At 43.5% G+C, this 13332-nt stretch overlaps 2 protein-coding genes across 2 annotated transcripts; one reads left to right on the top strand and one right to left on the bottom strand.

Annotated features, from left to right (window-relative positions):
* The first annotated feature begins 4820 nt into the window (after positions 1-4820).
* On the top strand, positions 4821-7163 carry LOC135609989 (uncharacterized). The gene is made up of 3 exons (XM_065103870.1): positions 4821-5313; positions 5652-6002; positions 6087-7163. The coding sequence occupies exons 1-3, from the start codon at positions 4837-4839 to the stop codon at positions 6705-6707; spliced, it is 1449 nt and encodes a 482-aa protein (XP_064959942.1). The 5' UTR covers positions 4821-4836; the 3' UTR covers positions 6708-7163.
* Positions 7164-8920: 1757 nt separating this feature from the next.
* Positions 8921-12422, bottom strand: LOC103981416 (probable protein phosphatase 2C 78). Its single transcript, XM_009398145.3, has 4 exons — positions 12029-12422; positions 11431-11798; positions 9599-9835; positions 8921-9508 (listed from the first exon to the last, which is right to left on the bottom strand). The coding sequence occupies exons 1-4, from the start codon at positions 12303-12305 to the stop codon at positions 9269-9271; spliced, it is 1122 nt and encodes a 373-aa protein (XP_009396420.2). The 5' UTR covers positions 12306-12422; the 3' UTR covers positions 8921-9268.
* Between the last annotated feature and the right edge of the window lie 910 nt (positions 12423-13332).

Here is a 13332-nt window from a genome sequence, read left to right as displayed (position 1 = left end):
TTTATTTTTATAATTGAGTCTATAAAAAAATTTAGAATACTATAATACATAAATTAATGAATCGTATTTTTTGTTTCTCTATGAGTGGTGTAAGATCATAATTATATTTTCGATGGCATGATCTGATCAATGGTACAAAAGAATTTATCCATTAAGCTATGATAATTATCTTTATTATTATTATTATTATCATCTTTTTTTTTCTTTTCTATCTACTCGTCTAACATCAGCACTCCTCGGTTAGGACTATGACATGCACTACATTATAATCTACTGACGTCTTCTCACATGCGTTTTTTGCTCTAAAGATGAGGCACATAATCTCATCATCGACCTGGTTTGCAGCAGCAGCAACAGCAGCAGTAGGCCACTGTACATGTACCCCATCTCCGGCATCAGATTCTTGTCCACCAACTTACCGCCATCAAAGCGCTGTCCTCCATCAAAAGACCAGCGAAGGACGGGTCTCCATCCCAAGCCCCATGCTCTCCTAACCCTTCCTTTTGCTCTGTACCAACTGAACTCTCCCTTTGCTTTCACGGTGGAGTATTGATGGAAGTAGCCAAGCAGAAACAAGAAAACCAAATTCCACGGACCGCAGACACCGCGCATGCGCCTCCCTCCACATAGCAAAGCCATGACCATCGGTGCTGCGTGACCGCTCCCTCTCATGGGCCACGCATAGGAGGAGCCTTCTTTTTCCTCTGTTAATCCCAGTCGAAATGTTTCATCCCACTCACTCTTTTTCATTTAATCTGGAGTTCCTCTTGCGAGACTCGATCGACTACTACTTTGTTCTCTTCTGCAGGTGGCTATTGAGCCCTGCTAACGATGTGGGAAGGGAAAGCGCACGCACTGTGGCAGTGGTCGTCGTCCACAGAAATCGTCGATCCACCAACTTAACTTGGTTTCACGTTCCCACGTTTTTGTTCTGCGCTTATGTGCATGGATTTTAGTGCCAACGAAAGGGACAAAGTTATAAAGCATCTTGTTGAACCAACCGTACAAAGGAGGGCGAACAGTGACAAAAGTTGGAAATATTTACGTACAATATAAAAAATAATTATTATTATTATTATAAAAATAATATTTCTAAATATTTAAAGATAAAATCGTATACATTTGATCCTCTTCCGATTTCATGTTCACAGAAGTCTTATGCATTAGTTACATCTTTTTTAATCATATAATATGATTTGATTTAAACGTAATATCGTATTTGTTCGTGAGCTTCGATCATATTGAATCGAGCTGTCCATAAATTTATGATCCTCTTCTGATTTCATGTTGACATAAGTCTTATGCATTAGTTACATCTTTTTTAATTATATATTATGATTTGATTTAAACGTAATATCGATTTCGTTCGTGAGCTTTGATCATATTGAATCAAGCGATCCGTAAATTTATGATCCTCTTTCGATTTCATGTTGACAGAAGTCTTATGCATTAGTTACATCTTTTTTAATCATATAATATGATTTGACTTAAACGTAATATTGTCTTTGTTCGTGAGCTTTGATCATATTGAATCGAGCGATCCGTAAATTTATGACACCAACCAACGGATCAACCTTAGTTGATCTTATGCTTCTTAGTTGGTCTCATGATTGGAATTTCGAGTTCATCGATCAATTCCTTCCTCTCTTGCACCTAAATATGATAATATAAATATATACTATGAAGAACAAAAAGAATCAAAGTGGTTGAAAGAAGGGCGTATAATATCGAGAACAGCATCCGCAATCGTCGCCGAGTGATGTCTTGTTGGGCTCCTTCTTGATTCGCTTCGTCCCATCGACGTTGTGGTGTGATGTCTTGATGGATAGTCATTTCACTGTTTCCATGTGTATCCCTATTTATATCTGTCACTCCCAGTTTGACACTCGTATAAATTATTCCTACGCTCTCTATATATATCATAATAAAGTTTGTGGACGAACATATTAAAGATTATTGAGACATGTCAACACTTTTTGCTACGGCATTAATGACCAAACGTTGAAAAGTAATCCTACAAGTGCACATGTTGCTTATAATATGTGGTACTTTTCCCTGATCGGAATTAATCGGACATGAGTAATCCAACATCAAGTCAACTCTTCAATTCCCATTATCTAACTATTTCTCACACTCAATCTATAACCCTTGGATTAGTCTTACATTTATGATATTAAAATTAACTTATAAAAATATAATAAATATATAGGTCAAACAAATTTGATAGATCAATTAACTTATCAAGTCCGAGAGATTAATAAAAAAAAATTACCGTCCACCATCAGAGTATGTCCGCACCATGTTAGGACTTGATACTAGGTATGTTGGGCCTTGACGAAAAAAAAAATATGTTAGGTCTTGACGAAGAAATCAAGTCTTTGAATAGAAAAACTTATAATATTCCGATTAATCGAAGTAAATCAGACTAATAATTTCAGCTTAAATATTTTGATAAATGATTTGAATCAAATATCCATAACAATGTTTAGGAGGATTAAGCTATTCGTTATTAGCCATAACCCTTTATTACTGAGGTAATCTAAATCGTAAGGTAGATTAGTCTCGAACATCCCATTTGTCTCGAACAAAGAAGAGAGAAAGAGGAGCAATTGTCATAAGATTCATATTTTTTTTGTCGGTGGCGGCATCTCAAATTAGATTTTCTATGTACCTGTGATGTGCATTGAAGGATTCTGTGCGTAATTATTGATGTGTTGCCAATATCTCTCATTTTATTATCTGATGTAATCACGTGTGTGCAAAGACTGTCGTACTATTTACTACGGTCTTGTGCCTCCATTTGCTTGTAACTCCATTTTATTATCTTGATATAGACAACTTTGATCCATCATATAGTACCCGAAAATGATCGTCAAGTAAAGAGGAGACAATGTGATGGCTATTAATTATATAAGTTTTTCTTCTGAAAATATCTATTAAGTGCATGATTTAATTTGCATTGTAATATGTAACATGCATGGAATCTTCCTGAAATCTTTGTACCTTGTTGATAGATAGATATATATATATATATAGTGTATGATAGCATAGAGACGACTTAATAACACTGTGGATAGGGACCCTCCTAAGGGTACCGATGTCGGAGCTCACCACACACCATTAATGGAGGCAGGCCAGAAGGTAAGAAAGATTCGGGCAATAAGAATTGGACACCTTTCACATCATTTAATTGCTGAAACCCCATCCACAGTTCTTGGTTGGCCATGCAGTGCAAATGACCCATTTACTCAACTTCAAACTAAATTTGAATATTCAAATTGATTGTTTACACTGGAAGCCAATTTAGAATCAATTATTATTCTTTTTATACATCAATCTTATTTCGAGTATTCTTAAAAAAAAATTACTTATATAGCTCTTTTTATAATGAGCTCTTAGGGTTACTATTCTCATTATCAATATTGATCATGAAAATTAATTACATACATACATCTCCTAGGTGTTTTCATATTGTGTTATATCGAACTCATAATATAATTAGTCTTACGTTACATAACGAATATGTATTGATTACGTAATATTAAGATATTATTGATTAAGTATTGAACTTATGAGGTTAAGATATCGATCACATTAAATATAAAATATGATTATGTTCTTATTATCATATTAAATATAAAATTAATTTTAACTTTAAAAAAATCTGATATACCGTGATCACTAAATTATTTAATAAACTCATAATTAGTCTTATAAATTAATAATGAAAATATGTATCTTTTACGGAAAAAAAAGGAACTTGGAATAAAATATCGCTATATATTTTGAGCAATCAGATCGGACTCGCCCAGGTGGTGGGCCCCATGGCAGCCGGTGACAAGTCATGTGTCGGGTGGATCACAGTGATGCCGGCGGGCGCTTCTCATCATTCGGAAATCCCACGTGCAGTCCACATGCCTCATGCACCTGCTCGACGGCCGGTCTCCCATGCCCAAGTGCAACTCGTCCGATTCCCACCCTTATGCCTTGCTTTCAAGCAAATCTGACACACGGTGGTGATGGGACGAAAGACCATCGACCAACTATTCCAAGATCCCAGTGGAAACTAATGGCTTAATTTGAGTTTGGTGCCATCGATCGTCACGAAGAGTCAGGGCTCAAGTTAGATCCGATGTGAATTTAATTTTGACTCAGTTTACTCGGTCAAAGCTGTGACCAAATAGGCCGCCAACAACCCGCTCGAAACGTCTCCTCCTCAGCCGTCTGATCTAACTTCTCACGGTCAAGATGCATCGGCATTAGGCTGCCACCCTGTAACATGAGAATCTGGCAACCGGTCACGTGCCGCACCCGTCGCGCGACGCTCCGCCGTCTCCGGCCCGTCGGATTCCTCAACGAACCTTCCTTTAACGGTGCCGTTAGTGAGGCGAGGCACATGCGCTGCTCCCCCAATAACGAGCGCCACGTTTGAGTCTTGCCTCGTCCCATGATAAGTGTGCTTATTCGCGGTGTGGATACCGACTCCATTTTCAAAGGAATATTTTCTTTTGGATATCACGCCGGTGTTACCTTGGCTTGGGTACGTCGGGGCTTATGGGTACCCGGGAGGTAACGAGACATACTCCAAAGTGGTACCGTCAGTGTCGACGCTCGTGTGATTCCATCCATCCTAGTCTTTTTTCAGCGCCACCCTCGATAGATGTTAAATTGTCGTTAACCCCATTCCTTTTCCCTTTTCCTATAGTCGCAACCAATTATTACTATGAGGTCCTTGACGAAACATATTTCACATTTTGGTCCATCCCTTCCCACTGCTTGTAGTTATAATAAGTTACGGATGGTTCGGCGGAGGGAGGAAGTCGAACGCACCGGACCATGGAGAAGAAGCAAGGGTTGTTTTCGGCGCTGGAGGAGGTGGTGCGGGGGCTGTCGCCGGCGCGGTCGAGAGCGAAGAGCCAGTCGCCATCGGCGGCATTGCTGCTGCTCCCCCGGCGGTGGAAGGGCCACGGGCGGGACCATTCGCTGGCGCAGCTGCCGGATGCGCCGCTGATCGCGAGATCCGGGAGCTTCCGGCCCGGCGGAGAGGCTCTAGCGCCGCTCATGGAGGGCCCTGATGGCGACGCGCCGGAGGACGGCGGGGGCACGCGGAGGGAAGGGTGGGGCCGCTGGGTCCGCGGCCAGCTCTCCCGGGCGCCCTCCGTCACGTCCTCCCCCGCGAACGCAGCTGGGTCCTCCTCGTTCCGCCGCTCCGATCTCCGCCTGCTGCTGGGAGTAATGGGAGCGCCGCTCGCCCCCATGCACGTCAGCTCCGCCGACCCTCTCCCCCATCTCAGCATCAAGGAGACTCCCATTGTAAGCCTTGGTCTCCATCCCTCTCCAACGCTGTTAATTTCGTCGGTTTCTATCGTCCTCCGTGCTCTGTTCTTCCATTCCCAGAGCTAAGTTTCAATCTTGTGTTCCAAAATGGCATTGTTTGATGCGTTACTACGCGTACTAATAGTTCTTCTATACGTCTGCACTCTCCAACACCTTTACTTCTTCGCTTTATTCTGTTTCGTTGTCGCAAATAACCATTTTGAGGATTAAAAAGTGCAGTTTTTGCCTGCTCACATCTGGAGCTTGGTGTTTCAAAGATGGCAATTTGATGTGCTCCATGCACCGCTAACTCATTCGTCATTTCCTTCTTTCAGGAAACCTCATCGGCTCAGTACATATTGCAGCAGTACACCGCCGCATCGGGCGGTCTCAAGCTGCAGAGCTCCATCCGGAATGCCTACGCCATGGGCAAGGTGAGGATGGTGGCGTCGGAGTTCGAAACTGCGACCAAGGTGGTGAAGAATCGCGGTGGCTCAGCGCGTGCAGCTGAGTCAGGCAGCTTCGTCCTTTGGCAGATGGCCCCTGACATGTGGTACGTCGAGCTCGCCGTTGGCGGCAGCAAGGTCCATGCCGGCTCCAATGGCCAACTCGTCTGGCGGCACACCCCGTGGCTCGGCGTGCACGCCGCCAAGGGCCCCGTCCGCCCTCTCCGGCGCGCCCTCCAGGTATAATAGCACTTCAAACTATCACGGTTTCAGCTCCCCACATCTCACATCGTCTTATAATGAACGAATTGCTCGTTTGAGCAGGGCCTTGATCCTCTGACGACGGCGAGCATGTTTGCCAATGCACGTTGCATCGGGGAGAAGAAGGTTAATGGGGAGGATTGCTTCATCCTCAAGCTCTGCGCTGATCCGCAGACGCTGAAAGCCAGGAGCGAAGGCCCCGCAGAGATCATTCGGCACGTCCTCTTCGGCTGCTTCAGCCAGCGAACAGGGCTCCTGGTGCACATGGAGGACTCGCACCTCACGCGAATCCAATCCAACGCGGGCGGCGATGCGGTCTATTGGGAGACCACCATCAACTCCTTCCTCGACGACTACCGCCCCGTCGAAGGCATAATGATCGCCCACTCCGGCCGCTCCGTGGTCACTCTTTTCAGGTTCGGCGAGGTGGCCATGAGCCACACCAAGACCAGGATGGAGGAGGCGTGGACCATTGAGGAGGTGGCCTTCAACGTCCCTGGCCTGTCAGCCGACTGCTTCATCCCTCCTGCGGACATAAGACGCGGTTCCGTCAGCGAGACCTGTGAACTCCCGCAAGGCGAAAGGAGCAAAACCAGCATCGGCAACCGGGCGAAGGTGGCGGCGGTTGACAAACCACACGCTACCGCTGCAAGTGATAGAATCATTTGGAGGGTCGAAGTTTAGCGATGCGACGGTGGTGGCGTCTGTCCGGGAAAGATGGAACTGTTCATACTGCTCGTTCTCGTGCTAATTGTCACTGACCGACCATGAAATGTAGGTCACTGCCTACTAATTTCATGTGCTATCCTCTGTAAATAGGAGCGTAATTGTTCTCAGGTCTCATTTGTCACAGGCCTCGCAGAACCTTTATCCTCTGAATGCAGAAGGGTATTGGTAAAGCATCGGTTAGATTCAGATGGGGAAAGACAGAGAGAGAGAGAAAGGGTTTCTTCCTCTTCTTGTTCCTTCTCCTTCATCCCTTTGGCTTTGCTGCCTTTCCATGGTGTTTTAGATCAAACTCATTTGGTGGTCACAAGGTCATTTAATGTGTTCATGCAGTTGAGTTGTCGTTTGTGTTGGTGGAGTTCATGTTCTTAGATCTCTTCGGTGTAAGAATGAGCGAGATATTGTCGGTGGCTACCGAGTTGGTGCCAATCCTAGTGGGAAAAAGCTGACGGCGTGTAAGACAAACTTGATCAGATTATTAATGCCTACATGTAGCTGTTCTTCCCTCTTTGCAGTCTTCGGATGAGGTAGCTTTATACTTGCCACCACCTCTCTCTTGTGGATGCTGCTGAGATGATCTTGTTCTCTCCTCTGTCTTCTTTTCCTTGTTTGCATGACAGCAATTGGGACACAGCTCATCCTCATGTGCTGCTCAATTCTCATCTCAGTCACTGCCTCGGCGTTATTAATCTTTAATTGTCCGTGCAGACATTGCCTGCCTACCTCTTCTTCTTCCTCTATTTTGATAGATTAGATTACATGTCCCTTTCTTAATCAAGCTAGGAAGCTTCCACAAGTCAATTCCATGGTCACCAGCAAGTGCTTGGAAGCAGCAAACACATTTCTCAGATACTGGGAGACTAAAGATCCGTATAAACATAAGAAGAAGGAAGACAACACAGCATCAGTTTGTTCTGCAATGCTTTTCCAGATCCACAAATCCAGATGGACACATGCTGTGAGATATGGACTTAGCATCCCCCTTGATGATTGTCTTCTTTATTGGATTCTTCGGGTGGGGGGGGGGGCAAATTAGACCCCACGTTGAAATGTAGGGAAAACAGTACACATAAGACAAGCATGCATCGATGGAGATGGACACTGAGGTCGAGCTAATTCAGTCCAATCTGGTATCATTAGGTTCCCAGATTTCATCCTTCACCGTGAATCTCCTGTGGCTGCAGTTTGTGCCATGATCGACACTTTCTTTTACTAGCCTTTGGCACGCAGTGCTGCTTTGGGATCCCTCACCAGGGCAGAACGAGAGACTCAACAGGAAGCTGGGCCACCTCCCACTGAAGGATCCATTCACGATGTTTCCCAGCTCTCACGCATCTGGGATCCCAGTGATGATGACGTACTGCTGGTTTCGATAGTACCAGTCCTTTTTGTCTTCAATCAAGCACTCTTTTGGATCTGCTCAGTATGAATAAGATGCACCGGATTGTGCATAACACATCGGTTTCGAAGTCGAATCAGATTCAGCAGCAGAAAAATCTGACTCCATCTAAATGATAAATGACTCGAAGAGAATGCAGTCTTATTTCTACGAGTACTCTACTCGTATGTGATGTGATCGGGATAAAAGGAGAAAAAGCAATGAGGAGAAATGGCTCTACTCTGGCAAAGGTGGAAGATCTTCTGCCTCATCTCATCCTCCCTCAAAAGCCAACATAGGCTTCACAATGCAGCTACCTCCCGACATTCCCTGATTATTGCAAATGATGTTTAAAGTAACAGACTTTAAAGGCACCAAAAGAGACAAACTGATAGGCTTAGTTGATCAAAGCATGATCTTCTTCTTCTTCTTCTTCTTTTGTTTGTTTGTTTTATCTTTCCTGCTTTTACTTTAGTCCACAATGCACAAAAGATATCACTTGGGGCCTCAACCTTTAGGCTTTAGTCTTTGGATTGCTTCTTCATGCAATACTCTCTAAGATCACAGTAGACAAGACCCCCTTTTCCCCCTAGTTTAAACCTCTAAAAGACATCCTATGGTCATGTAGGGCAAACCATATGTGCCATCTCAAACTAAAGTGGGACAAGCATGCCAAATTCAGTGTACTCTGTCATAAATCCAGTCTCTTTCTTCTTTCCAATTCAACCATAAGTGCCATCAAAATAAACATAAACCTCACTATTGTTTAGCCCACATTTTGAGTACGCACATATTATTCCTCAAAATTTTGTACTTTTTTTGTACTAGTAATTCTCAATCAGGGACGCAAAGACCAACTGATGAGAGGCGAGATCATTACTTTAGATTTCCTCTCAGAAAGTGCACTTTTGTTTGAATCAAAAAACCATAGCCAGCTAACCTAAATTATCAAATACAAAGCTATCTACACCAATTACTAAGCTAACTCAATCGAGGATCAATCTCTTTCTGGTAGCCAATAAGTTCTGTAACTCTAAATTTGCGCCTTATACCGAGATTTTGCCCACAGTTTAGTCAGCTGTTGCACCCTGATCACAAATATATGCCTTCTTGCAACCAACACATGAGAGCTAAGATTTCTTCAAGTAGTAGCTGCATTGAGGGAGAAAATGTCCACGGGTGCACTGGTGCAGTCAAAAGTGCTTCCCTGAAGCTTGGAAGCCTTCCCCTCGAAATGGTCGAGATAGATAACGATGACTGTTATATCATCATGGTAGTGGCGCCTTACTCCCTTTTCCATATGTTTTATGTCATCATATTTTATTTCGCTTTTCTTGGCGGCTTCAGTGAGAGCAGCTCTGACAAGTCGCTTGGCTATTCCCTGCAAAACATAAGCCAGCTATTTAATCTATGACAAGTGATTGATAAATGAAGATTATGTGGAACAAAAACAAAAAGTTGAAGAACTAACTGCTCTGGGGCTTTTGAAGACAATATCCACTGCAGCTGCATCACTTAGTTGTTCCCAGAGACCATCCGATGCAAATATCAGAAACAAGTCTTGTTGTGTAAGCTTACGTGTCCTAATTGAAGGCTCTGAAGTCATGACAGGCCGTTTTAGTGGAATGGGAGCAGCACATTGCTGAAACAATGGGTCCCTGGAAAAACTGGGTTTCTTCAGGTAGACATCACCGATCGACCTTGATACCTGACCATGAAGTTTATCAGCTTGTCATTAAAAACATGATGATCGCTCTTTCTTCCAGATATAATGCTTAGCATTGGTGACATCTACATGGACATGGCACAATCTATCATAAAGTTGTATGTGATGCACAAACTATTCAATTTCAACTTGTAAGAACAAAATGTTCAAACACATTGTAGCTTATGCATAGGGTATAAGAAAGGCATATATTTTTCTGATCTAAGTTCAACCAGTAACAATAAAGGAAATAAAGCCTCTAATGTGCCCAGTCCCTTTATGGGAAGATTTTATTGTCATCATATAGAACAGATTCAGAAATCATAAAAGATATAGAAGAAAGAAATTCTCATAATTTGATACAGTCGATGAAAAGCTATTTTTGCTCGTAACAGAGTTAATTGCTAAACCAATACCTGATATAAGTAAAATCGAATCATGGGCAAATCAAGCTCATACAGTTGAAAGTTAATGAGCTTCTTTATTTAGGAAAAATTAGTATCCAATTCATGCTACACTCCCCCCAAAAAAAATGCAATGTCAATCAGCATGGTTTGGAGCGTTGCATGCTAAAAAGGTGCTGGCAGCATGGTATAGGCCCATGATAGAAAGGCAATGACATGCACTCCCATGCTAGTTGCCATGAGACAGCAATATTTGTTGAATATAGACTATATTAAACCCCAAGGAAATGAGGATACAACCTATGACCTTAAGTCCGACCATCATGTAGAAGAAAAGATGTCATGAAAACAAAGGTGAATATTTAAGAACTCAGTACCTTGTAACCATCCAACCATATTTCTAAGTGAGCTTGTGATTACCATAAAACGAGTGATATATATTTTATGTTCAGAATCTTCTCATTAAATAATATGATCATGATGCAGTCTAAATATTGTTAGACAAGATTTAGAGCTAGAAGACACTTATACACATATATACTGGATGGCTGGTCCTTAGGACAAGGCACATATACAAACTCCATGACAACCTGCATCAACCACGACTTGTTTCTGTTAGAAAGTATTCACATAATATCTAGAATGTTTGCCATGAAAGATTCGCACGCTCAACAAACTTGATAGTTGACCATGATAGAATTTCCTAATATGGTTGTCCCATGCAATACTCCTGTTTAATGTACTTATGTTTATCAAAACAAATAGTAAGCTAACTTGATCATCAAACAAAAGAAACATTGTTCTGTGCTACCGTTAAAGGTGACCATTTATTCCGACAACCACAGTCCTGGGCCATCTGCTTACAGAATAACTTTTGAGAAAATTGGATAACTAAATCTGCCACCATCTTAGGAAGAAGTCTATGACTATGTTCCTACTAAAATTTCCCGGAGCAGATAAAAAGACTCATTCAACTGATCTAGTAATCAGCATCCCCAACTCTGTTCAAGATCAGGTATAACGCATGACCAAGAATATCAAATTCTGAATTTGGAGTTTGGTTAATTGCTCTGATTACCATCACTGATCTTATTCTGCATGTAATGTGTAAAAAGATTAAATCAAGTAGCTAAAATGCAGCAGAGAAAATTCAACTCGGAGAAGAATATGAAAGGGATCTAATGTGCCAGGAACCTGGATGATCCCTTTGATCCGCCAGACGCCTCTGTTACATAGAACAATGCGGGAGTCATCAGGGTGGAGTTCAGCAAGTTCCTTCCTCACATCCTCCTCAGCGACATTATGGTCTCTCGACAGCCGCTCTGCCACCACGGACCTCCCATCACTTCCCTGCTTGCCGAGCACTGCCCTGGAGTCTCCCAGATTGGCCACGTAGAGAACGTTGTCTGTGATCGCACCGACGAGGCAACATGACCCCACCGATGCAATATTTGGTCGAGAAAGCCATGATCTCTTCACCAGTTGTAAGAACTCTTCCTCGGTGACATTGAACGCCTTGCGTATTACCTCGACCGAGAGGCCTCCTTGCTCCGACGCAATCTCTACGCGATTTAGAACAACACAAAACATGTCCTAATCAGCGACTCATTGAGACATTTTGCCATCGACCTGTCAGGCATATTGAACACCAAGAACACACACAGGTGCACCATCACAAAGGTCTCAAAAAAGAGAGATCTTTGCGGTGGAATCTACTAAGCAACGAACGATTATTATATCGTTCGTTCGACCCAAAAAGAGATTTTTACGAAACGGGGAGAAAGCAAATCACCATGGAGGTGGGAGAAGATGCGGTTATTGACGAATCGGGAGGCCTCGGGGCCGCCGTGGCCGTCGAAGACGCCGAAGTAGGTGGTGGAGGGAGAGGCGAGCACCTGCCCCTGATCCTCGAGCGAGTTATTGGCCTGGACGACGGCGATGGAGAAGTCGCCGGATGCGTGGGGCTTTAGGTCCGTATGCCAAAGAAGGCCGTCCGCACCGGCCCCACCCCGGGCGCCGCACCACCCGAAGCAGCGGTGCACTTGGTGCCAGCACAATCGCCGCCGCATCGCTTCGCTTGCTCTCTCTCGTTCTCCCCCTCCGGTAGACGCATCCGAGTGGAAACCGCGTAGCGAGATATAAAGACGTGAAGCGAGAGAAGACGCGTTCGTTCTGTTTTACGGGTTCTCCAGTTCTCCATTTCCAGCGACTTTATCGTCCTTTAGCTCGTTCGGTCTTCGGTGACGTCGTCCGACCCGTCCCAAACCTCACGTCTTCGTGGCGTTGGGCAGCGTCTGCTTCAGACTGCTACTGCTGGTCAGTCCTCGCCAGGTGCAGCGATCGTCAACCACCAACGCTTTCCGCACAACGCATTCAGATGGATGAGGCTTTTATGCTGAGCTCACACAAGACGAGACTGTGTCGCTTGGAGCCCACCGCGGGCATGCAGTAGCTCCGGTCTCTATCTGCTGCTGAATCCAGAGATGGCAGTGGGTTTGCCATATGAATATTTACGTATACTCGAGGAGGACTGGTGAGGGCTTACGGTGTGGACTGCGTGAAACGGTGATCGAATCTTGAAGTCTCCGAGTCAATGTTTCCTTTGGAGACGGTGTGGAATTTAAGCTATCTAAAATTGACTGCCATGAAAGGAATTGAAGCTATCTAAATTTAAGCTTTCCAAGGTAGAAGAAATCCAGGTCAAGGATCCAACTGTTGGAGACGTGCTTGGAGTTCCCATCCATGGACTTGTGTGGCAGTTGATCTGGTCATACAAGACGACCTCTATCTAGACTATGAATCCGTAATGCCCATGGAATTTTGGCCTTTATTCTTAAGGAAAAGCCGTGCTAAATCTGTCACATATATATTTTTTGTCAGCATGTTGGTGATTCAGATCGAAGTATAAACGAATAAACAAGGAGTGCATAAGAACCAATTAAATAATAACAAGAATTTGGGATCGATTGTATATGCATCTTTTCTTCGCTATTAATAACAATAAATCTTCTTATTCGCTCATCTTAATTCTATTTGATTCATTTTTTTAGATTAATTTGTTTGGTTTGACTTTGGAAAAATTGGGGAAAAAAAAAG

Source organism: Musa acuminata, chromosome BXJ2-4 (genome assembly GCF_036884655.1).
Source record: "Musa acuminata AAA Group cultivar baxijiao chromosome BXJ2-4, Cavendish_Baxijiao_AAA, whole genome shotgun sequence".
Classification (NCBI taxonomy): Eukaryota; Viridiplantae; Streptophyta; class Magnoliopsida; order Zingiberales; family Musaceae; genus Musa; species Musa acuminata.
The sequence above is the reverse complement of the archived record's forward strand: the minus strand, read 5'-3'. Positions and strand labels throughout refer to the sequence as shown.

Excerpts from the sequence above, each read along its gene's own strand:
- LOC135609989 (XM_065103870.1), top strand. The coding sequence starts at position 4,837 with ATGGAGAAGAAGCAAGGGTTGTTTTCGGCGCTGGAGGAGGTGGTGCGG. Across the intron at positions 5,314-5,651 it reads GCATCAAGGAGACTCCCATT|GAAACCTCATCGGCTCAGTA; the intron begins GTAAGCCTTGGT and ends TCCTTCTTTCAG. Across the intron at positions 6,003-6,086 it reads CTCTCCGGCGCGCCCTCCAG|GGCCTTGATCCTCTGACGAC; the intron begins GTATAATAGCAC and ends TCGTTTGAGCAG.
- LOC103981416 (XM_009398145.3), bottom strand. The coding sequence starts at position 12,305 with ATGCGGCGGCGATTGTGCTGGCACCAAGTGCACCGCTGCTTCGGGTGG. Across the intron at positions 11,799-12,028 it reads CATCTTCTCCCACCTCCATG|AGATTGCGTCGGAGCAAGGA; the intron begins GTGATTTGCTTT and ends TAAATCGCGTAG. Across the intron at positions 9,509-9,598 it reads TCTTCAAAAGCCCCAGAGCA|GGAATAGCCAAGCGACTTGT; the intron begins GTTAGTTCTTCA and ends TATGTTTTGCAG.